Here is a 25,326-nt window from a genome sequence, read left to right on the forward strand (position 1 = left end):
GCGTGGGGAGGTGATGAATCACACCCGTGTCAGCGCCACAGACTTGGCTCACTCGAGACCGTCATCCAAGAGACCGCTGCAAAGGGCAGACGGTTTCCTGCCCACCAAGAACACACTCACTCACTTCTCCGTTCTTTCAAGGAACATCTAGGCTGCGCCCCGGGCTCTACACGGAGGACACGGGCCAAATGCTCCCCTTCCACCCGCCTTCTGCCCACTCCCCTCCGTCATGGGTCCGGGAAGAGCCAAGGCGCCAGAGTGGACAAGGTGAAGTGGGACTCCCGCCCTCGCAGAGCTTACGTTCGCAGGGCAGAAAGAGGATGGGAGAATTGATTCCCCAGAGGGGACAGGCCCTGGGGCAGACAGCAGCATGGAAGGCGTCAGGAGGAGGGCCGCCTTGCTCAGGGTGAGCTCACAACACGTTCCAGCACGTGCAAGGGAGGCAGACGGGCTGAACAAAGGTCCTGGGGATGACCTCAGAATGAGGCCACAACGGCTGAGTGAGGAACCCAGGAGGGGAGAGCGGCAGGTGACTGAGGCCCCCTCAAACAGGAACTGGGGGGTGAGGGGGGACAAAAGTCGGAATGTGTACGTGTCAGAAACAAGTGCTTGTAGACGGGGAGTGTCAGGGCCAAACACTTTGTCCCCAAGTGTCCGTCACTCGGCTGTGGGGAGTGAGGTGTGATGCCGTTGGGGCACACGGAACAGAAAGACAAAGACAGCTTTCCTGAGGAGCCTTTCCTAATTAGTCTTAGCGAGAAGCAGGGGGTCGGTGATGCGGCCGAGACGCTCCAGTGTGTTTTACAGAGTCAGCGTCTTAGCGTCCCACTCGAAGTACGACTACACCGGCCATCTCCCTTCGCCCACGTGACACGCACGGCGTGGCCGCGACGCACCGAAGCCGGTCACCTCCGCCGATGTGGACTCCCATCGAGGCCGCTCGGCCCGCCCTCCGTACCTGGAAGTGGGGGCTGGACACGCATTTGGCCAGCTGCCGGAAGAGCGGCTCCATGATCTTCACAAACTCCGACGGCTCGATCACGTCTAAGATCTCCTCTAATTCATTCAAGAACATGACTTCTTTTGGACTGTGAGTCTTTGGCCAGTATTTGAGAAGCGCCATCACCACCTGCCGGAGAAAACACACACGGTGTGACACCCGCCGCCTGCGCTCCGGGGACGCGACCCCCCAGCAGAGCCACAGAACCAGGCGACGCTTTCTTCTGTGGAGACGGAACGGCCGCACCATAACTCAGCACGTGGGCTTTTTATGATCAGAGAACCGGATCTCATCTGATTTACCTCAGAATCGCCACTTTAACACATGTGACCCGCTCCCTCTGCTTAACCCCACTGCAGTCAGTCCCTTCAGAAAAAAAAAGAAAATAAAAAATGAGCAGTCAGGAGGGTTTAGAGAGAAAAAGAACGAAGGGGAGACATGAAGTAGGAATCTGTGTATCCGTTTCCATGCAGGAGCGGTCAGCGGGGAGGCTGCTGGTCACACGTACGCAAAATCTGTTTCTTTCTCAAACTGACCGTTCCTGGGTATTTCTGCACACTGTGTGCACACACGGTGTTTCCGACTGTGCTAAGAGGAGTCAGAACAGGAGATGTGGAATAAGCTGATCCTGTTGTAGCTCAGGCTGCGTGGGGCTACAGGGGGATCTGAGGTCCCACTGCCCTCTGCACATGTGACCTGTGACCCTGGGCTGGTAACCACCTCGGGGCTGCGAGGACCTTGCACCGAGGCGTGAAGGCCCATGGGGAGCACGGCAGCGTGGCCTCAGCCGGGATCCGCCCGACAGCATCTGAGCCGCCAGCCCCCGAGAGGCCTGTTCAGCCGGCGGCGGCGACAGCTCCCTCACCTGCGGGAACCGGACCTTACCTTCCCTGCCCGGGTCGTCAGGGAGAAGGAGTTTCTGTGGGGCAACCTTTCTCTATCTCACTCCTATAGTTCCCAAATTTCCCATCACAACCATACCAGTAAAGATCGTCCACCCAGAGTGTCACATTCAATTCGGTGAGGGTGAGTAACATTTCTAGAGTGCAGCTGTCTTCACTCTGAAAGAGCACAAGGGCCCAGAACACGACCGCAGCCCATCACCACCATTTCAGGAACCAGTGTCCCAGCCCCTCACTAGTGTCGGGACCGCCACGAAAATCACGGCAAGTGCCTGCTCCTTCCGGCTGGCGGGTGGGTGTTCTCCACCGGCCCATCCTCCGCAACCCTGCAGACGGCACCTGACGGCTGGGCAGGCCAGCGGTGACATCCTGACTGTGGCTAAAACACGATGGGCCTTTCAACAGCAGCCATTCCGAACAACTCCGCTTAACGCTTTTGGCCTTCAGGCTCCAAGATGGTCTTTTATGATGTTACACTTTATGAAACTCCAACATTTATAAAAAAGACTATGCTCCTCGTTTTGGAGTCTGATGTAAAACTTTACAACATGATTGTCTCTGAAGGGATTTCCTTAAAAAATCCAGCGTTTAATGATTTTGGTCCTACTTTTTGCTCAAAACCGTTGGACATTTAGTGACCAGCTACTACTCCCCACTGTGGGGACCATGATTAAGATTACGGCAGATGTCAGGGTGCCTGGTTGGCTCAGTCGGTTGAGCGGCTGCCTTCGGCTCAGGTTGGGATCCCGGGGTCCTGGGATCAAGCCCTGCATCGGGCTCCCTGCTCAGCGGAGAGCCTGCTTCTCCCTCTCCCTCTGCCTGCTGCTTTGCCTACTTATGGTCTCTCTCCATCTTTCTAATAAATAATAAAATCTTTAAAAAATCATTAAAAAAACCCCAAAACATTACGGCAGATGTCAGTCAGTTCCCAAACCCACTCTTCCTTGTCATTTGTCAAATGGTACTTTGTTAGGAAAAACACATTAGCGTGTGAGACGCAGAACACAATGGCATTAGCTATTCAATGTCTCTAGAAGAGGTTTTATTTCTGGAATCGGAGCCCCATGCTGGACCAACTTATCACACCATCTGGAGTGACCGATGCTCGATACCACGGTTTCAGAAGGCAGCAGCACTTTGCAAAAGAGAGGCCTGCCTGGTGAAGCTCATCGAGGCAAAAGCGTCCGTCTGCTGCTGGGCGCAGGTCATGCACTGAGCTCTCCTTTGGAGACTCGACGGGGTTGCTGCTCTCTGGACGGGGCTGGGGAGGGCACGCGAGCCCCTCCCCGACACACCAGGAAAAAGGGGGTTCCCACCAGATCCTGTAGCAGAAGTCAATTATCCTGAAGAAACAGGCGGACGACAACGTAACGTGATCTTACTTCCACCTGTGATCGGATGAGCTTGTATTGTTCGTACAACAGTAGCATATGTGCTCAAGAGGGTTTCTGAGCGCTACACACAGTTCACAAAGAAAATATTAATTGCAGACCTTGAACGGGAGTGATGCAGGTCTTTTAAATGGATCGTACTTTAAACATTCTTGACCTTGGCCACACTGGCTTCAGGAGAGCCTTGGGTGCGGACCCTGAGACCCCCCCGTGGGTGCCATGTCCTCCTCAGCACTGCCAAGTGGACGCACACCTTCACGAGACTTTATCCCGTTCATCTTCTTGTCGACAAGCTTTCAATGCTGAAGGAAGACGAGCAGCCTCTGTATTTCAGAACATGGGAACTTCAAAGATAGGAGTTCCCTGAGGTGAGGGTCTGCATGGTTTTGATGTGCAGAAAACAAAGTCTGCTTTCTGTAGTCCACGGAGCACTGGTATGCAGCCTGTGCTGCAGGAGATCCGGGAACGGAGTGAATCCGGGTGGCAGTCCTGGGACCGGCTGTGCGGGGGCTTCTCCACGCCCGTGCCAACTCAGAGCTTACGGTCTAGGACGGAAGGACCCAGCGGAGGCCAGCGGCTGCCTCTCTCCTTCCGTCAGACAACTACGGCCAAGAGCTCCCGCTCCCGCCAACTGCTGTCAGCTCTCGCACTCATCTCTGGGGAAGGAAGAACAGGGGCGTGCTGGGCAGGATTAGGACTCGGGCTGTGACAGACCTGGCCGGGGACCGGGGCACTACGGTGGGGGCCTGGCCTGCGGCGAACGTGGCGCAGCGTCTGGTGAATTCTTCAGTCCCTGGAGCGTGTGAGAAATACACACAGAGAAAAATCAGGAAGTGCACGCTTTTTCTTTCCTTCCGTGTTTTTCTTTCCCTTATTTCTGAGGTAGAAAAGGCAGGGCGTGTGCCAGAATCTCTTTCCATACGTGTCTTCAGTAATGGTTCCAACCCCTTGGTGGGGAGCCACTGTCCAACACAGACACAGGCCCTGAGGACGTGGCCCCACTGGAGAAGAGACTTGATCACTGGGGCCACCTCAGCTGTCCTTCCCCACCGAGACACGTCTTCCGTTTAGTCAAGGGGGATAAAAATAACCTGACCCTGAAAGGGAGAAAACACTCTGGGTTTGACACTGATGTCTGCTAAGTTTGGTGCTTCTCTGTGGGGGCTTCCAGAATCTCGGAGGAGGCAGAGGTGTGCAGGACCCTGGGGCTGTGGTCGAGGGCTCTTCCGGAGTTGCCGGGTGACTCCGGGAGTCAGTGCATGGGGTTCAGAAGAAAGCAGAGATCGGGAGCTAGTGTGGCCCAGAAACAGAGAAACTATGCATTTCTTGCGTGTTTCTACCGTAACACTCACAACCTCATGGGACCACTGTGGAGGCGGCCACGGGGAGGGAGAATGCTGGAATGACATTTGCCTTTTCTATCCCAACGGTTAGCTTCAGAAAGAGTACTCAAACGCTGCAGCTGACACTCCGTACTTCTCACTTTGTTACTCAATGGTAAGAAACTGCCTGGCGGATAAAACACGGGCAGTGGGTCTGAAGGGGTAGGTCCACACCAGGTGACCAACCAGTGCATGAAGAGATGCCGAATTTCTTCAGCCGGGAGGGACATGCCAATCAAAGAGCCCCCGAGAGACGCCACCACATGCTCACTAGATGGCCAGGATGAAAAAAGGGATGACCCCGAGTGCTGGCGAGGATGTGGAGGGCGCAGAGCCCGTGTATCTGCTGGGGGGATGGGGCGGGCGGGCAGTGGGGTAGCTCGTCCCAGAGCTAAGCACAGAAACACTAGCTGACCCAGCACTGCCCCTCGAGCTGTACAACCGACAGGGCCGAGAGCGGGGACCTGCACAGACCCCTGGCACCCACGCTCACAGCGACCCCAGCATCTGCCGGCAGGGGAGCGGATGAACAGAATTCAAGGGAGTCCATCCAGCCGCACCCGGGGACCGAGTTCGGACACAGGCAAGGCGGGTCTGAACCCTGACGACATCCTGCACGAGTCCACCCGCGCCCGGACGAGGCCAACTCGTGGACACGGAAAGCAGGTGAGAGGCCACCAGGGGTGCGCAGGGGGAAAGCAGGAGTTGGCGTTCGGGGGGATCAGAGCTTCTGTCTGGGATGATAACCAAGTTCTGGGAACCGTGCTGACAGCTGGGCAGCACTGGGATGTAATTAATGCCCCACTCATGTACAGTGAAAATGGCACACTGCATTTTATGCTACACGTACTTTATCATAAAGAAAATTAATAACGTAATATACCAAAGAGCCACTGAATTGTACATTTCAAATGGGTGAGACGTATGGTATATGGATTATAGCTCAATAAAGCGACCAAAAAAAGCGTATTCAAAGGCTTACACCGGCCCCCCACACCTTCCACTTGGCTAATCTAGGATATGACAGCCTTCGTTTTTAGACACAATAACAGGCCGAGAAATCTGGGAATCGACACGCTCAACAGCGGCCACCGGGCACTTATGATGTGGTGATCACGGAGCAGCTACCCTCGGACCCGGGAGGAATACTGCCGCTCAGGGGTGCGCGATCCACACGCCAGCGCCTCCTGTTCGGAGGACTGTGGTCCAGCTCAGGGAAGAGGCAATCTGCTCACGTATGATCATCACCGCGGTAAAGGACCCTGTAATCCAAGTCGCCACACTCTGAACACATGACACGTGAAGGGAAGCAGTGTGTTTGTCAGCGTGACCGCAGGTGATGACGTGCTCCGAGCAGCTACTTGGCCAGTGGAGCCACGGTGATAGGACATCTGGGGACGCCCACAGGCCACATCATGGGTGCACCGGCGCCCGGACCAAGGTCCCAGCCAGAGCGCATACTTACTGGTTCAGTGAGGGTGCTGTCCTTTTCTAAAAACTGCACAACACAGTACGCCAGCTGCGAAGTACAGGAGAGGGGGCATTAGCATTTCCCTCCAAAACGGCAACGCCTCCCCCACCCCGGGGCGGGCCGACACTGGTGCTCTGAGGGGGACTCTCAGGGACAAGACACAGCAGAAAGCTAAAAAAAATCAGCCAACAGTTTTTCAGACGAATATAAAATATCGACAAGTCAGCCTTGGTTTGATGGGGATTTTCCTCACCCTCTTCTTAGAGATTTTAATTAACAAGTAACCTAACAGCTGGAAAAAGACAAATTAAAATCTGGTTGCACCTTAAACCACTGAACTATTAATCTCTTCTGTAGAACAACAGGATAACAAGCTGGCTGGAAGTACAGTGACCATCACCCATTAACAGCAGAAGGGGGAAAAAAAACCACCACGAAGTAAAATACTTCCCAGGAACCTGACATGCCAAGATTCCCATAAAGAATACACTTCCTGGGGCGCCTGGGTGGCTCAGTGGGTTAAGGACTCTGCCTTTGGGTCATGATCCTAGGGTCCTGGGATTGAGCACTGTGCCGGGCTCTCTGTTCAGCAGGGAGCCTGCTTCCCCTTCTCTCTCTGCCTGCCTCTCTGCCTACTTGTGATCTCTCTCTGTCAAATAAATAAATCAAATCTTAAAAAAAAAAAAAATACACTTCATGTGACTGAGCCTGTGCCAACACACTGTGCCATCCAGCGTGAGGGCCTGCAGGACGGGGGAGCCCGCTGGCTGCCAGGCTTGTCCCCGACCCTCCGCACCTGTCCATGCAGGGCTCATGGGGGCGAGATCGAAGGAGGGACCACGTCTTGTGGGTAAGTGCAGCCGCCTAACCGGGTAGGAACCACTTAGGGACCAGGTGTTCAGGGTAACTGTCATCAGATTTCTGCAAACTACAGAAAGCCCACAGCTTTGTCACTGGCCACAGACAGAGGCTTCTTCTTGAAGGAGCCAGATTTAAAATCTGACAGAAAACTTCCTCTGAGAAGTGCCCTTGACTCCTGTCATTGAGTGAGTCACCCCCTTCTCTGTGCTTAGAACGAATTCTGAAATTCTCCATTCCTGAGATGTTTCTGATTTTTTTTTTAAGATTTTATTTATTTATTTGACAGACAGAGATCACAAGTAGACAGAGAGGCGGGCAGAGACAGAGAGAGAGGGGGAAGCAGGCTCCCCGCTGAGCAGAGAGCCCGATTCGGGGCTCGATCCCAGGACCCTGGGATCATGACCTGAGCTGAAGGCAGAGGCTTCAACCCACTGAGCCACCCAGGCACCCCTGTTTCTGATTTTCTTAAGAGGGAATCTCTTGACCCTTGTATCCTTTCAATTACCTACATTGGCAATGGGACATAACAAAGAGGACACTCCCAGTAACAGGCTGGGATCCTGTGTCTCAGACTCATCAGTGCTCACGTGGAGACCCTGTGCTAGCGAGTGTCCCCACCTGCGCGTCACCGCTGGGCACCCCTTACCTGTGGATGGTAGACACTCAGAGATTTCACTTTGTGCAAAGGTAGCAACACCTTCAGTAAGAAAATCTTGTGCTCTTCTTTTAGTGGTAAGGCAAATCCATTAATTATACTGTGAAAACAGAATTTATTCGAAGTTTGAATATAATTTCCAGATTAAAAAAAATCTTGGTTTTTCTTTTCTCGTTTTCAGCATAAAAATTGGTAAGCAAAAAGTACACTGTACAAAAGACGATATTAACAGAAATGAAAAAGAAAACTACCTTCCAAGAAGCACGGTCATTTTTATCTTTGTTATGTGTAAGATAATTCTAAAATTTTGGATTTGTTCTGGGTTACCCAAAAACGCACGAGTCCCTGGGGACAAAGCCTCCTTCTTTAGACAGGCCGTGGAGGCCGGGCAGCTCCTGCGGGACCCCTGCTCTGGGTCTGCCCAACCCCGGCACCTTCCCTTTGCCTTCATCCATTTTTAGGAATTGGCACCCCAACCCCGGCACCTTCCCTTTGCCTTCATCCATTTTTAGGAATTGGCACCTCTCTAGAGGAATTTGGGTTTGTTACTCTAATGCTGGCAGGACGGAATCTGAGTGTGCAGGATGGGAGTTGGCTGCAAATCAGCTAGGAAGTCATTGCCTTCTACAAAAAACTCACTCCTGCCTCCATACTGAAGCTTTGTCTCTAACATTAAGTAGCGTACCCACTGGTTTCCAGCTGGGCGAGGGGGCTTCCTTTTTCTCTACTTGGTTTTATTATTTGGCAAGCCCAGACATGTGTTGGAGCTATGGAGCAGTGACAGCAATTTCTAGACTGTTCTGCACCCTCTAGGGGTCCTGCACACGTGTGTGCCACAGGCTGTCTGAAATGAACATTAGGGATGACCTGCTCATTTGCATCTGGGAGACCCTCAAGGTCAAACACCTCTTCTGGATCCCAGCAGCAGGAAGCAGAGTCCTCTTTGTGACACACCGGGCTGTGCAGACACTTAATGCCCTCCTTGCAACATGTTGGAGGTGAGTGGATTTCCCCACTTTACTAAGAAAACAGTGGCCAAGACTAGTTAAGGAAGGTAATACAACTAGTAAGGGGCCCTCAACCGCTCACCATACTCTACTGAGAGAGAGTAACCGGCCGACTGTGCTGAAACAGGTCAAAGTAGACTTCTGCACGAGGACTAAGGGTTTTTTCAGATTATATCTAAAATAGCAAGGACGGTTTTCTCAGTGTTGCTGGAGCGCACATAGATCAGATGACACCTGTGTTCCCGGAGACAGGCTTCCTGTGTTCCCAAAGCTCCAGGGATGGACACAGCTTCCCTCCCTGCAGTGTCCCTCGGAACCTTTAGCTGCTGATGCAGCTGAATCCCTGAGGAATGTGCTGGGGGAGAGCACTTCCAAGCTTATTCAACTGGGGAACCCCGAGGAACTCTGGGAAACAGTGGGTTGGAGGTCTGATATAAAATCTATAGGTCATTGATTTAGCAAGCAAGAACTCCGCTTGGCTTAAGATGGTAAAATTTTTAAAACGTTAATTACTTTTAAGAACATTTATAAAAAAGTTATAAAACCAAAGCAATTTGAAATATTAGCATTTACTCAACACCGCCCGTGTACAGTAAATGATCCATTCTTCCAGGTGTCACAGATAAACCTTAAGGTAACCGTCTTTGATGAGGGGTGTGAAACAGCACCTGCGTGCCGAGACAGGCACCCAGTGGGGTTTCTCTTCGGTGGCTTCTAACCCCAGACCTCACCAACCCCTTCCATCAAGAGAGGTCTTAGTTCCTCTGGGAATGGTTTCAGTCGCCTCGCTCTGGGGAGGGCTGCTGGACTCAGTGGGCTGAATCATTCTGGAATCCATTCCACTCGCTGCCAGGAACAGAGACGACTCACCTCCCCAGGATTTCCAGTAACTCTGCTATGCCATTGTGATGCTCTGTTTCATAAATAAACCTAGAAGAAGCAACATGCCACTTAGAATTCGACACTGAAGTAACAACTGTAAAGACTAAAATCCTCTGAATAAGGAAACAAGGTGCTTTGCGGGGAGGGTGGTGTGCAAAGACCTGGAGGGCAGAGCGCATGGGTCTGCTTAAATGTTGGATTTCCAAAGACGGAGAAAGGCTGTAGGGTCTGTACTATGAGCTCCCCTACATTAGCCGCCCAGAGGTGGTGATGAGCAATTTGCCATCTGCCAACCTAACTCGACACCTTCCTCAGTTTTTTTTTTTTTGAAGATTTTATTTATTTGACAGACAGAGATCACAAGTAGGCAGAGAGGCAGGCAGAGAGAGAGAGAGAAGGAAGCAGGCTCCCCGCTGAGCAGAGAGCCCGACGTGGAGATCAATCCCAAGATCCTGGGATCAGGACCTGAGCCGAGGGCAGAGGCTTTAACCCACTGAGCCACCCAGGTACCCACACCTTCCTCAGTTTTAAAACCTCCAACAATTGGCTGGGTCTGTGCCAGGGCAGAAGTCCCTTCCTGCCCACTTGGGCTGTCTTGCCTGCTTCCTTATAGACACCTCGCATGGCCCCTCACGGATTCAAGCACCCACTCCTGGAACCCCAGTACGAGCAGCCAATCTGCATCCTGAGAAGCCTCTCACGCTGTGCCTGCCCAGTGGGCTCCCATGGCCCCTGCAACTTCTGTCCCATGCTTAGAACACGTTGACAGGCTGGGAACTATGAGAAAGAACAGGGACACTGAACAGGGCAACATCTCCCCAGCTCCCGAGGATTTCCTCAGAAGCCAGCAGCCCACTCCTGCCCACATCGTGCTCGCCTGGAGTCCATCTCAACTTCAACCAAGGCATGGGCGCCTGCCTGCCGGGAGTGGGGTCTGAAAAAGGATTCTGCCTCTCCGTTGACAAGAACAGTTTAGAGACAGCACTACGCCAAAAGTAAGAGTTTGTGATGATTAAAAAAAAAAATACGACTCTGAAATTTCGTTGTTCTTATTTGCGATGAATGGACACGGGACCTCAAGGTAAAGAACAGGTAAAATATCCACAGCATGTGAAATGCTCCTGAAGGGTGGGCCTTGACACTGCTGCATTCTGGAATGGGCAGAATTCTCGGAAGGTCTGGTACTTGAACCAGGCCATGAAGGAGGGCTGACAGATGTCTGGACGGGGCGAGCGGGAGGGAGAAGGCAGGGCTGGAGCAAAGGTCTATGAAATGGAGCGGGGAGTGGGCCGCGGACAGGAGGTGGGCAAGGCATACACGCAGGGCGGCCCCCCGAGTGCCTCACATGGGTCGGCTACAGCCACTGAACAGAGAACCACAGTGCCACAGAAATGAGTGTGGCCACGGCATGAACAGGTAGTGGGGAGTGACCCAGACAGCACGGGCACCTGTCTGGTGAGAAGCAGGCGGTATGGTCCTACGGCAGGGGACACAGCCCTCAACTCCCCACCGGGCTCTGTGATGCACCTGCCTGGAGACTGGGCGGTGACCCCCTGGAGCCCCATCCTTCGTGCTGTGTCTGCGCTCGGACGTGCTCAGATTTATAAAACTCAACTTGAATGTTGCTTGTTTTCTCAGTTTCCACGTGCAAAGTTGGAGCTTTGTACGAAGTGCAGCCACGCCAGCTGACTCTCTGCTCCGCTCGACGACCCCGGGGGGGCTGGGAAGGCAGCAGGACAGCACGAGGCACCCGCAGACCCCGGGGCTCGGCTCCGGGCCTCTGCTGGGCTCGGGCTCTACACGCTCCAGCTGTCACATGTGAACAAGGACGGCCTTCTGCTGTTGGACATTTTGTTTTCCTAATCAGCATCACTATATTCTTCTTGATAAGTTCTTCGTTTCTTTTCTTCATCAGAGATAGTTTTTTTAAAAATTTAACTTCAAGCTAGTTAACATACAGTCTAGCACTGGTTTCAGGGGCAACTCAGTGATTCATCAGTCGCATGTGACACCCAGGGCTCATTCCATCACGTGACCTCCTTAATGCCCGTCACCCAGTTACCCCATCCCCCCACCCCCCTCCCCTCCAGCAGCCCCATTTGTTAAGAGTCTCTTACGGTTTGCCTCCCTCTCTGATTTCATCTTACTTGATTTTCCCTTCACCTGTGTTCATGTGTTTCTTAAATTCCACATTCGAGAGAAATCCTGTGACAACTGTCTTTCTCTTATTTTGCTCAGCATAACACCCTCCAGTTCCATCCATGTCACTGCAAACAGCAAGCTCTCCTTCTTTTTGACGGCTGAGTGATACTCCACTGCACGTATACACAGTATCTTCTTTACCCGTTCGTCTGTCCATGGACATCTGGGCTCTGTCGGCAATTTGGCTACTGTGGACATTGCTGCTCTAAACACTGGGGTGCATGTGACTCTTTGAATCAGCTAACAAAATTCTGTTTCTATTTATTTGACCTTACTTGAAATAGATATAAAAAAGAGAAACCAGATCTCCTTTTACCTTTTCCTGAGAGGGACAAGAGAGGAAGGTGCGGAGTGGGGAGAAAGCCATAATGAAGACGTCTGCATGTGGAGTCGGACCGTGTTTCTCACTTTTCCAGCAAAAAACAGTCAGGACCCTCTAAAAACTGAGCCAGAACCTGCTTACTGGAGGCGGTCTCCAGAACGGACACTATCAGTATCTTTCCTCCCCGCGGGATGTGCCCTGAGCCTCACATGAAGAGGCGGAATCTGTCTCCCTCCCCGCAGCTCTGTCGTCCTGAGTCGCTTGCATCAGCACAGAAGGGAGAAGGGACTCTGCTCCAGTTACCGGCCGAGCCTTGTGGAGGACGGGCGGCTCCCGCTTCTTCCTTCCTGGGAGCCACCTGAGGTCCTGCCGGGAGCCATCCTGCACGGTCGGCCCCCACAGACCGTGGGCGGCAGTGAACTGCCCACGGAGCCCAGCTCTGATTATGGATCTTCGAGAAACTCATCGGCCGTTGCTGATTCCAGCCGCTGGGCTGTAACAGACCCAGAGCCCTGGGCTGCCCCTGCTCACTCCAGGGTTCCAGCTCGCCGTGGCTGGGCCGTCAACAGTGTGGATCCCTGTAGCTCCCAGTTCCCACGCGCTCATCAGAAGGAGAAACTATCCAAACAGGGGCTTGACTTTAACACTTTCAGTGATAAACCAAACAGGCTACAGAGATCTTTTCTTCCAAGATTGGGTCATGCCACAGACTTCTCTCACGATCCTTCTCCTTCCTTCCTTCCCGCAGGAAATCGGAGGTGTGGAAGGCGGGAATCCACACAATGTGCGCTTTTGATGGCATCGGTCAGGAACGACAGTGACAGAATAGATGGCTGAAACCCAAGAGCACCACACGCCAGCCTGGGGCACTCGGTGAGAACGAAATCAAGCACAGTGACTTCTAAATTATTTAAATGTTTTCGTTATTGTACTGAGATTCTTCACGATTTGTGATTCTGCTCTCTGAACAAACCCCATTTTAATTAAAAAAAAAAAAAAAAACCAACAACCCTCACTTTAATTTTGGGCCTAAAAGATCAGAATTTTATTTATTTGTTTGTTTGTTTATTTATTTATTTTTAAAAGATTTTATTTATTTATTTGACAGAGATCACAAGTAGGCAGAGAGGCAGGCAGAGAGAGAGAGAGGGGAAGGGAAGCAGGTCCCCTGCTGAGAAGAGAGTCCGATGCAGGGCTCGATCCCAGGATCCTGAGATCATGACCTGAGCCCAAGGCAGCGGCTTAACCCACTGAGCCACCCAGGCGCCCCAAAAGATCAGAATTTAAATTGTACCTGTTCTTTGCTGTTTAAACAATGTATAAAATGTTTCAATAGAGAAGTACCTCTGCTGTGTAATGACCCCGTTCAGAAGGAAGCACGAGGCCAAGAAGGTGCGAGGAAGACAACACCCAGGAAACACGATGTCCTTCTCTGATCACAGAGGGACAGGTTCCAGAAGCCCCCGAGGCTGCTGTTCTCCATGGTGGGCTTTCCATCTGTCTCTGCCCCCCTCTCCCTTGCTGGGTCACTGTGCCTAAGAAGGGACACGCCTGGCCTCTGTGGCGCTCCTGGAGAGGGCCTGTACATCACCCGCACTGAGGCCCCATGGCCCGACAGTGTGAAACCTGTCCGCTTTATCTCATGGGGGGACCTACACACACGGCTGTCACCGCTGGGATCTGTCACTACCTTGAGCCAGCCTGGGGTCAGGGGCCTTCAAGGCAAGCTGACCCGGGAAGCCCAAATTCTCAGAATAAACTGCGCACGGTGAGCTCTCCAGGGACGGCCAAGACGTATTAAGCCTTTCACGCATCAGCCTTCATCTGGTGCCACCACAGGCGCGAAGCTGTTGCTGGACTCATGTGGTAAAGCAGCCAGAACAATGCCTGCGCCGCGGGGAGACCGGTCTGCCAAGCCAGGGGGGCTTTCTGGCGTGGGGCCGCGTCTGCAAACCTCTGAGGCTGCGGCCAAGGGCGGGTGGAAAGACTGTTCCGGGAGGCGCTTGTGTGGAAGGGGCCTGGAGGTGAGCAGAGACACAAGCGAGGGGGCCGGCCACGCCCAGGGCTTAGGCTCATCCAACCAAATGTGGACAGTCATCCACGTGACTCAGGTGGTGGCAGAACCGTGGGGACAGTGGCAGGCGGACTGAGGGGTGTTCAGACTTTAAGAGTCAATGAGAAGCTGTGGCCAGGGTAAGGAGGAAGATGGGGCGGAGTTAAGGTGAAAACCGCACTTGGAATGTCACGGAACATTCTTTCATGAGCCATGGGGCTGTGCCCTCCTCTATGTAAACCCAGACAGGGCAACTTCTGCACCCAGCTCCCCAGACTGACTGGTCTCTGCAGTCCCACAGGCCTAGGGATGACCGTGCCACCTACATCTGCTGCTTCCAGCAGGCCCTCCTCTGCCCCGAGGTAGACAGGGTTTCCAGACCTCCGGTACAGTTCTCTAGTTTGGGAGAGCTACTAAGGACCCCTGCTTACTCCTCCCTCCCGCCCGCTCTCTGAGATGCATCGGGGGCAGGGGGGGATGAAGTAATGTGCAGGGGGAAGGAGTGACAGCTGGCTTTGCATGGGTTCTAGGACCCCCCCACCCCCCCGGGCACCTGGGTGAAAACGCAAACAGAGGAAGGCAGTGTGGTGAGATGGGGGGGGTGGGTGAGGGAGGGGAGCGGGCAGAGAAGGAGGGGCGGGGGAGGCAGAAGGGGGACACTGCCGCCCAGCACACCACGGGCAGGCCGCTCCCACTCCCCAGTCACTTGCCGAAGGGAATGATGGGCTTGGGGTGGGGAGGAGCACCGACTGTGAACACGACCGTCATCATGGAAACAGGGACACATCACCCACACGCCGACTTACCTATAAAATATATTATTTATCTGTTTTCTGATGTAAGCTCTTAAGCCTAAGAATTTTCCATAGATTCTGTGAAGGGTAGTTTTAAGAAAATCTCTCTCTCGAGGATCTTCGCTGTCGAAGAGCTCTAAAAGCTTCAAGGAGAAAAAGACACTCAGTGAATGGGCACTTCCCGCGCTGTAGTTTAGGGCTTTTGAAGCTTCCGCTAATCGACCTTACCTGCAATACAAACTTCTGGTCGATATATTTCTTCGCTATATTAGGTTGGAAATCTGGAGACTCTAAAAATCTTAAGAAAAATTCATAAACAAGCTAGGAGGAAAAAAACAACAATGAGTCAAACAACATGGTATTTTATTAGCTGGAGATTAAAGATACACCATGAGTTGAATCTCTGTCTGAAAATATTAAGCCTTAATAAAAAGCCACATATCTACAGAATTAAGTCCAAATGCTATGGCTTCATTTAATTACAACTGAAGATGGTATTGTTTTATTTAGCTCAGAACCACAGACTACAGCCTTAAATAGCATTTAAACAAAATGATACCCGCAGTGGGGGGTTACTGGTGCTCAGCTGAGGCTGCCGGGAGACCACAGTGCGCAGCAGCTACAGCGGGCTGGGACCTGCACCCGCCATGGGCATGTGTCCTGGCAGAGCCAGGTGGACAGGAAGCTGGGACGGCTCGGTGAGCGGGTCACGGACGCGGTCACCCAGGGCTGGGACGCTGCTCCTCCCCTTCACAAGTGGGTTGCATGCTGCCCCCGAGACAGCCCCCCTTTGTGATCTGTTCCCAATCTTGCTCGTTCCCAGCTTTCCCCTCTCTATCTCCCCTCCTGTGGACGACCCAGGCCCCGGTGTGGCGCATGGCTTGCACACATGCTGCTTGCGCTGGGCTCAGGTTCTTCTCAGGCATCCAGTCTGATCTACGATCAACTTTTTGCCTTACAAATGCGCAAGTTAGCAGGGGAGCTTTGGGGCGCATCATATCTACATCCTGAAAATGGGGTGGGGGGAGCACCTAGCTGCAAAAGGCCTTGATCTAATGGCTATCGGCGAGGAGGTCACTTTCATTACCAACATACTGGCAATTATGTATCTTTGTAGTTCGTATCAAGGGGTCCAAACAAACATCCGCTAAAATACCTTTCTTAGATGCACAGGTTTGCAAAGTCAGAGGTCTGCTTGCAGTAAACTGGAGTGAGGCCCTAGAAGCTGGCACACTTGCTTTAGAGAAAAACCCATGAATACACACATTTAATTCGTGCCCTTGTTTCTGGGGCATTTTCAGAGTTCAGTACCTGTAGATGAGGCCAGGCTGCTTCTAATGTGGGCTCGTCTTCCTCGGGGTCAAATTCTGCTCCCGTAGGATTGGAGGAAGGTGGTAATGTTCGAAACATGTTAACTGCAAACTAAAATCCACACATTCTTGAGTCATAACCAGGACATTCAAGATATTTACAGAAAACATTTAAAAAAACATTTACAGGAAACCTTAAAAAATATTTACAGAAAACATTTTAATTGTAATGATAGCTGCTTCTAGCAGTTATCTGGCTCATCCTTATTCTTAAGATTACGGAAGCAGCGAGCATCCCCAGTGAGAATTGGGGTCAGGAGCGCAGCAGGAAACGTGGCCCATAGACGGCCGGCTACCGAGACTCCTGCTCGACTCTGAGCTGCCAGATTCACGGACAACTAGCACCAGCCAGTGCCAGCAGGCAGTGGGGAACCCTCAGTCTCTTCGTGTGTAAGTGCCAAGCAAGGAGGCCGGTGTAGTGCTGGGAAGAAAAGGATGAGATCATGGAGGAAACAGGAGAGACTGAAGAACTGACCGCCTGCCCCAGAGGTGCCTGCGATCGGCACTGAGAGACCAGACCCACCAACTGTGCCTGGGGCTGGACGGTCGCTGTCTTCGTCTATCTGGACTCAGGAAGAAATGACTTAGGAAGAGATTTCTCTGGAGTGTGAGTGACCCCCTCATACGACGTGCTGCCCATTTTTCTTTATATTGTCCTTCACTGCGGATGCCCATCCCGTTTATTATTATGGCTCCGTCTATTTCCAGCTTCATAAAAGTCAGGGTTTTACAGGTGTTTCTACATAAAATCTAGAATTCTCTAGAGCACAGGTACACTTGAATGCCCATTAATCTGTAAGTAACGCACAACATGTACTGATAAATTTGTGATATGTTTAGTTTTTCCATATCATCAATTTGTAACTACTTCTTTTTGTAGGAAGTTTAAATATCGTCAGTTCCCTCTCAGAGGCTCTGAACCACCGTATGTGGGTTGCAGGACTGGGCTTGAGCGACAGGCGCTCACATGACCCCAGCAAGGCCTCTGTCTCCCCACTCCCCACAGCACACCATCCAAGCACTTGCCACACAAGGTAAGACTCAGCTCCGTGACAACGTGAGGGGAGGATCTGTGGATGGTCCTGGGCAGACCTGATGCAAGGGTGTCCAGTCTCATAGACACAGAGCTAAAGCTCGAGGCCAACAGTTGTGTTTCCTTTCTCATCTTTACTATTATTGACACTGAACTCCGAGCCCTACCATCGTGTTCTGTGAAGGAACATGCCCCCACTTCAAGCCATCAGCTACAGAAGCCCTGAGCCCCAAACATTTGTCGTCCGTGCCGTCTGAGAGGAGGAGCGGAGGCAAGGCATCGCAGCAACGGGGCTGAGATAACACAGGAACGGAAGGAACAAAAGATGGTTGGAAATGCAGACAAGCAAAAAAAAAAAAAAAAATCCTTTAATAAAAATAAAATACCCCTAAAACCTAAGCAGAAAGTAAAAAATGGTCTGGAACCTGTGAACAGGGTCCTGGAGGAGGTCCCCAAGTAACAGGTGACTCACGGACGGAGGCTGTGACAGGTGCTGGCAGGTGCATGGGGCACATCCTGTCACTGGTGCCCGGGGAGGGACTCTCCTGGCACTCAGATCCCCAAGTCCACAGAAGAGAACAAGCAGACAGCTAGAGCCCCCACACCCCGGAAAGGCCACATTTGCCCGCCCCCCTCTCCGCACCACCCCCCGGGCTTGCCGAGGAGCAGCAGATGAGCCGCGCCACCACGAGCCTTTGCCCCTTCCTTCCTGGGCTAGGAAAGTGTGGACAGTGGAGTCAGATGTAGTCCGAGGCCCGTATGGGCGTGCGGCATTCATGAGCCGGGTTTTCCTTCTACTCCTTCAAGGGCAGACTGCTGGGGGCTCTAAGACAGTCACCCAGAGATGGCAGGTGCCTGGAAAAGAGTGTAGCAGAGGAGAGCCACATGCCCAGCGCAGGAGGACAGAGCCCACATGGCGTCCCTGGGAGGTGGAGGTGCTCCAGACACACGCTAGGCCTGCTTCTCCTGGACATACTCACTACAGCCTGTGACATCTCAGTCCCACTCAGGAAGGGAGCATGCACGCGGGGGGGGCGGGCAGCCGCCCTCCTGCTCTGCTTGGGGCCAGCAGGTGCCCCCACAGGTCCCTCACTGGCCAGACTGCCCATGAGGACTGAAGTGTGACAGCAGGTGGGGCAGCTGTCCCCAGAGAGACTAACCGGGGGCAGGAAAGCGAGATGGGACAGATCATGGCTTACTATTGGACACAAATGGGAGCAGCACCCGTGGAGGTATCTGTAGCTAGGGTCGACATCTCAGTCAGCCGACCTGCAGCTCGAGAGATGAACCCTGAGGACGTGGGTGGGCCGCAGCCACTTAGCTGCCAAGTCTGAAGAACAGAACCATGGTTTTCCCAGAGGAAGACAAAACCCTCCCTGTGGAGGCGGCCTCGGCTCCTGCCCGAAGGCGTTCCTGGGAAAGGATCTCCCGGGCTGTCTCTGTCTCTTACTGGTTGCTTCTCTGGTCAGACTCTGACCCACACATCTGCTTGGTGAAGACTCCTAGGAAGCTGGTTACCGCCTACCAGTGGAGAAGCTCATGACCCCAGTTTCAAGTTGAAGCCCGTGCGGGGTGTCCGGTCACCTACAGCCCGGACCCCACAGGCGGGGTCGGGAGTCTGCGGGGCTGGCAGACCACCGGGCTTTTACAGCCCAAATCCTCTTTTCAGTGTCCCCGAAGGCGACCAGCCCAGATCCAGGAAGTTTTCCTGCTGGCCGACTCGAACTGCCACGAAACTGCTTCTTCCCCAAGACACAGCCTTCCCACCACGGCCGGCGCAGGAGTTCGAGGCTCGGCTGCAGAAAAGGCTGCGCCAACCGCCAACATGGGGAGGACAAGGGCTGCAGGCAGGGGACGGCCGCCTCAAGCGGTCCTTGCGTCTCAGGGATTCTGAGCACGAACGCTGCCGGGTCCGGCGAGCCAAGCGCCGGCAGGAGGGCGGGCCAAGCCGTCCAGCCACGCGGAGTCCAGGCTGGACACCACGGGGGGGCTGGTGTCCGTCCTCCTCACGCGCAGAAGTGGAAGGAAACCGGTTTGTTCTGGGGGCTGGACGGGGACCCGACGGATTCCTTTTAACCGCTCAGCTCGCACGAGGTGACAGTGTCCCCAGGGCTGTGGTCCCAGCCGGAGTCAGGCCACACGGACAGGGCAGCAGGGCCCGGGACTGGCGGGGGAGGCAGGTTCCGGCCGTCCTCGACCCAGAGCCAGGGACTGTGCCCCGAAAATCCTGCCCACGCTCGGGTTTTCTCACGTGTACACAAGGCACCAACCTCCTAACTGCCCAGGGCCCGCGGGGAGCGGGCGGGGGCGCGCACGTGTGGCGGCCGTGCTCGTGGGCGCGCGCACGTAGGGGACGCGCGCACGTAGGGGACGCGCACGGCGGCCGGTGGGGCGCGCACGGACTCTGCGTATTCGGCAGCACCCGCTTTCACAGCGGCCTCGACGCCCCGCTTTCCTGGCTTAAACCAGCTGCAGAGGCTCTGGCCCAGACCGCTGCACCTACTCAGTCAGGTGCGAGCAACCCTGCGGGACACGCCGCGGTGCAGCGGCGTCATGAAGCCTTTCGGTACCTGGGGCAGTGGCCAGCGGCGGGTGAGTGCCAGGCCGCGCGTGCGCCCATCTAAGTGCAGCGCCGCGGACGGCGGGGGCGCGGGGGAGAGGGGACGGACAGCCAGAGACGAGGACCACCCCGGTAAGCCACTTTCCCGGACAACAGGTCAGCGAGGCTGGATACTCAGTTCCTCGTCTAAACCACACGGGTTCCTCCACCCCTGAACGTACTCTACTGTATTCGCACAACTATGTGTAGAGGTGAGGCCGCTGAGGCCGGGTCTCAGCTCCTCTGGAGCTCATCCTCCTACAGTCAGAAACACTAGGTTCTGAGAGTCCTGAAATGCATCGTGGGGGTGCGTAGGGTGGGGGGAATTGGGGAGAGAGCCCATCGACATTATTATTATTTTTTAAAAGAAAATTGTATTTGTAAAAGTTACAGTGTATCTGGAAAAAACAGGAGAAACCATATAACAGACCATCTCGGCTGCGCTAGGATACAGAAACCAAAAATACAAGTACAAGACTAACAGCACACCCTCTCCGCTAACAGCAACGTCATTAGGGAACAGAATGAACAGGAAGAGCCCAGGAACACAGTTCCAGAAGTGACCAGGGCCTGGGAACTCACTGCCGGTTACAAGGCCCCAGTGGAGAGAGCATAAAAACCCTAATAAAGGGCACGTTAGAATATCTGAATGAAAGAGACAGCGAGAGGGAACAGAAGCAGGGAGAGTGGGAAAGGGAGAAGCAGGCCTCCTGCCGAGTAGAGAGCCCCATGCAGGGCTCGATCCCAGGACCCTGGGATCATGACCTGAGCTGAAGGCAGATGCTTAATGACTGAGCCACCCAGGCGCCCCCCTAGTGGCAATCTTAAGAGAAAATCTACGCCTTTCCTCATTTGTGAGGTTAGTTCAAGCCTGCTTTCAATGGTAGAGTCCAGGTGTCGCCGCGGGGACTGCACAGGCACACAGCAGGACAGCGGACTTAAACCCAACAACACCAATACTCACATTGAAAGTAAGTAGTTTGCACACCCAACCAACCAACCAACCACTAGACACTGTCTGACTTAATAGAAAAATAACACTCAACTCCATGCTGTCTGCAACAAGCTCTCTTTAAATATAAGGATACAAATTGGTCAAAAAGTAAAGGAAGGAAAAAGACAAACCAGGTTCACATTAGTAAGGAGAGAGCTGAAATGTCTATATCAACATCAGACAGAGTAGGTTTTGGAGCAAATAAGATTACTGGGGATAAAGAGGGCCACTCTGTAATGATAAAGGAGTCAACTAATAAACACTAATATCTACTCTCTGAATAACATGATGTAAAACTTGACAGAACTGCCAGAAAAAAGAGGCAATAAACAATTAGAAAACAGAATATAAAGAGCCCTAATTACAATAGCACCAAAAGACGAAATATTTTATGAGCCTGAAAAAATACATGTAGGATCCGAATGCTGAAAGCCACAAAACAAATGCCAAAATGAAGACATACTATGTTCATGGACTAAAAGGTTCAACACTGCTAAGGTATCCACTCTCCCCAAATCTACATAGTAATGCAATCCCAATCAAACCCCCTGAAGGATATTTTGTAGGTAACAAACCGATTCCAAAATTTATATGGAAAGGTACAAAAACTAGATAGTCTAAGAACTTTAAGAAAGTAAAAACAATATCAAAGCATTCACACTACTTGACCCCAGAATTTATGAAGTGATGGTAATGAAGACCATATGAAGACATCCATATGCCAAAAAAAATGAACCTCAAGCAAAATGAATCACAGACCTAGATGTGAGATGTAAAACTATAAAACCATAAAACTTTAAGGAAAAAAATCTTTTTAAGCTCAGGTCAGGCAAAGACTTCTCAATATGACACCAAAAAAAGCAGGGTCCATAAAAACAAATCATAAGGGGCACCTGGGTGGCTCAGTGGGTTAAAGCCTCTGCCTTCGGCTCAGGTCATGATCCCAGGGTCCTGGGATCGAGCCCCACATCGGGCTCTCTGCTCAGCAGGGAACCTGCTTCTCGCCCTCCCCTCTCTCTGCCTGCCTGTCTGCTTGTCTGCCTACTTGTGATCTCTGTCTGTCAAATAAATAAAAATAAAAATATTAAAAATAATCATAAGTTAGACTTCACCTGATCTAAAACTCTGTGAAAGACATTCTCAGAATAATAAGTCAATCAGAGAAAGACAATTATCATAGGATATCTAATGTGAGGAATTTGAGTGAGAGAGTGGGGGGCTGTGGGGGTTAGGGAGGGAAAAAATGAAACAAGATGGGACTGGGGAGGGAGACAAACCATAAGAGACTCTTAATCCCAGGAAACAGACTGAGGGTTGCTGGGGGGTAGGAGGGATGGGGTGGCAGGGTGATGGACACTGGGGGGAGTATGTGCTATGGTGAGTGCTGTGAAATGTGTAAATAAGACTGATAATTTACAGACCTGTACCCCTGGGGCAAACAATACATTATATGTCAATAAAAAAAAAAAAAAAAGACCCTCTCAAAATAAAAAGACAAGCCGCAGATGGGGAGAAAACATTTACAAATCACCTAACTGGCAAAGGTTTGTATCTAGAACATGTAAAGAAGTCTCAAGTTCAATAATAAGAAAACAAAAAACCCAATGAAAACATGGGCAAGTGATTTGAATAGACACGCCACCAAGGAAGACCTACAAATGACAAGGACAGGAAAAAGTGCTCAGCATCATTAGTCATTAGGGAAATGCAAATCAGAACCAAAATGAGAGGGGCACCTGGCTGGCTCAGTCAGTGGAACATGAGACTCTTGATCCCAGGGTTGTGGGTTTGAGCCCTACGCTGGGTACAGAGATTAGTTAAAAATAAAATCATTTATTATTTTTTAAAAATTTTTTAAAAAAGATTTTATTTATTTATTTGACAGACAGAGATCACAAGCAGGCAGAGAGGCAGGCAGAAAGAGAGGAGGAAGCAGGCTCCTTGCTGAGCAGAGAGCCCGGTGCGGGGCTCGATCCCAGGACCCTGAGATCATGACCTGAGCCGAAGGCAGAGGCCTTAACCCACTGAGTCACCCAGGAGCCCCCAAAATAAAATCATTTTTTAAAAAAAGATTTATTTATTTGGGTGGGGGAGAGAAAGAGAGAGAGAAGAGGGGGCAGGGGCAGAGGGAGAGGGTAAGAGTCTGAAGCACACTCCATTCTGAGCACAGAGTCCAAAGCTGGGCTTGATCTCACGATCTGAGCCAAAACCAAGAGTTTGATGCTCAACCGACTATGCCACCCGGGCACCCCAAAAACAAAATCCTTAAAAGAAAAAATGCCAAGTTGAATAAAGGAGCTGACAACCCTAAATGCTGACAACGGTGCGTCACAGCCTGCTGGGGGGTGCAGACAGCGCACAGCTGCTTCGGAAAGCAGTTTGGAGAGTTAAACATAAAAGACGTGACCTAGGAGTCCTGCCTTCCCCAGGCAAATGAAAACCTTTGTCCAAAACTTGCACACGAAGATTTACAGCAGTTTTACTGCCCCAGATGGGAGCCCACCTTCAGCAGGGGATGGGCAAACTGGGGTACATCAACGTTGTGAGGCACTACTGGATGGTTACAAGGGACAGGCTGCTGGTGGATCTCAAACCCACCATGCACAACGAAGGAAGCCGGACCCCAAAGGCTACATATCGCGTGAGACCATCTACATGACTCTCTGGAGAAGGCAACATGATAGACTGGGACAGATCAGTGGTGGCCGGGGACAACGGGGGAGGAGGAGAAGCCTTGACTACAAGGGGGGAGCAAAAGTAGCTTTTTTGGAGAGGGACGGAACTGTTCTCTATTTTGATTATGGTGATGACTATATGATTACACATATTTACCAAATCTCAGAGAACCGTTCACTAAAAAGAATGAACTCTGCTGTATGTAAACTAAGAATTTAATTTTATTTTTTAAAAAGATTTTATTTATTTACTTATTTGTCAGAGAGAGGGAGCACAAGAGGGGGAAGCAGCAGCCAGAGGGAGAAGCAGGCTCCTGGTTGAACAAGGAGCCCGATGTGGGACTCAATCCTAGGACTCTGAGATCATGACCTGAGCGCCCAGGTGTCTAGTCTCATAAATTAAGAATTAATTTTAAAACATCCTATGAAAGGGTAATTCTTGGCCATAAGTTTGGTTCACAATGCCCTTTGTGTCTCAGTAATTTCTCCACTGTGCCCCTAGATGAAAGACAGACCCTTCCACTTGGGAGCTTTAAAAACTCCCAGGTTTTGCTGAGGTGTAACTGACATGCCGTGACTGTGTTTCGGGTGTGGGTGTTTCGTGTAGGGTCTGATACATGTCTGATGTGCATACGTCTGTGAAACCATCGCACAAGCAAGATAATGAACATATTCATCGCCACCCCCTCAAAGTTCTTAGAAGCCTTTTGAAAAAATAATACAAATAAATCAGTTGGCTGCAAGTGGGGATGGGTACAGGCAGAACTGGGGAGGGGTGGAGGAAGGAGAAGAATTAACTTTCACTTCCTATACTTTTGTATTTATCTCACTTACTGAAAACAAACATGCCTTTCTTCTATAATTTAAAAACATGCAACAAAACAAAAGGAAGTTCTCCCAAAATAATTGGAACAAATCTCCAAGAAATGACTTACTGATATATAAAGTAGAAAAATCATTCTCTGGGTTTCAAAAAGCACCATATGTTTTCATCTCTTTCTAGCTCTCTGCTGATGTGCGTCTCTAAGCCACGTGTCTGTGACTTTGGCTAAACAAAAACAACGAAACACACAAGGGGAATGCATGATTTAAATCCTCAGTGGAGAGAAATCTGCACACCACTTGAAGCCTTGCTGGTTAATACACTATCTCCTTTATTCACAACATGTTTTCCTCTCCCATTTCCAAAATATCTTCACCCTTACAGCAAGCAGTGCTTCCCAGAACACACTGTAAATATCAGATGTAAAAATAGACGAAGGAGAGCATCCAACGTCAACTCTGAAGTGAGTACAAGACAATCACTCTGGGGCCGTGGGCCGGACACGTCTCCCAAGGACCCCAGAATCACTGCTCTGCCCTTCACAGAAAATGCTGACTTGAACCCTAAGCATAAAAGAACAAACTTGTAAGGCACTATCCGGTCACTTACAAGCAGTACAGGTGAAAATGGTGGGACGGACTTGTCTTCCCTGGAATCCCAGCGTGCGTCCTGGTAGACCAGCATTACTGTTCACTTTATGTACAAGGCGCCGTGGGGGGGCGGTTTGAAGAAAACCTATTTACTGATTTTTGATGATAATGTGGTACATGATCATTATGAAAAGTTATAAAAATCACAAGAAATATGGTAAAATGGAAAAATCTGCATAAGCCACAGCATCCCAAAGCAGCTGCTGTTAACAGCTCACACTGTATTCCTCTGGAATATATGTTGTCTCCTGGGTGAGTGT

The 25,326-nt window shown here is 51.5% G+C and overlaps 1 protein-coding gene across 6 annotated transcripts in view; it reads right to left on the reverse strand.

The window, feature by feature from the left end:
- The window catches only part of PPP2R5C (protein phosphatase 2 regulatory subunit B'gamma), a 120,241-nt gene that overhangs the window by 13,332 nt on the left and 81,583 nt on the right, over positions 1–25,326 (reverse strand). For all 6 annotated transcript variants that reach the window (XM_032839577.1, XM_032839580.1, XM_032839581.1 and 3 more), the window contains 7 exons: positions 16,234–16,344; positions 15,151–15,243; positions 14,935–15,065; positions 9,540–9,599; positions 7,654–7,762; positions 6,141–6,194; positions 959–1,129 (listed from right to left, as the gene is read on the reverse strand). In XM_032839577.1, coding sequence (XP_032695468.1) covers positions 959–1,129; positions 6,141–6,194; positions 7,654–7,762; positions 9,540–9,599; positions 14,935–15,065; positions 15,151–15,243; positions 16,234–16,344 — 729 coding nt within the window. The remainder of the gene's footprint in view (positions 1–958; positions 1,130–6,140; positions 6,195–7,653; positions 7,763–9,539; positions 9,600–14,934; positions 15,066–15,150; positions 15,244–16,233; positions 16,345–25,326) is intronic.

The sequence above is a fragment of the Lontra canadensis genome, unplaced genomic scaffold (genome assembly GCF_010015895.1).
Source record: "Lontra canadensis isolate GAN:19392208 unplaced genomic scaffold, GSC_riverotter_1.0 scaffold108, whole genome shotgun sequence".
In the NCBI taxonomy this organism is placed as follows: Eukaryota; Metazoa; Chordata; class Mammalia; order Carnivora; family Mustelidae; genus Lontra; species Lontra canadensis.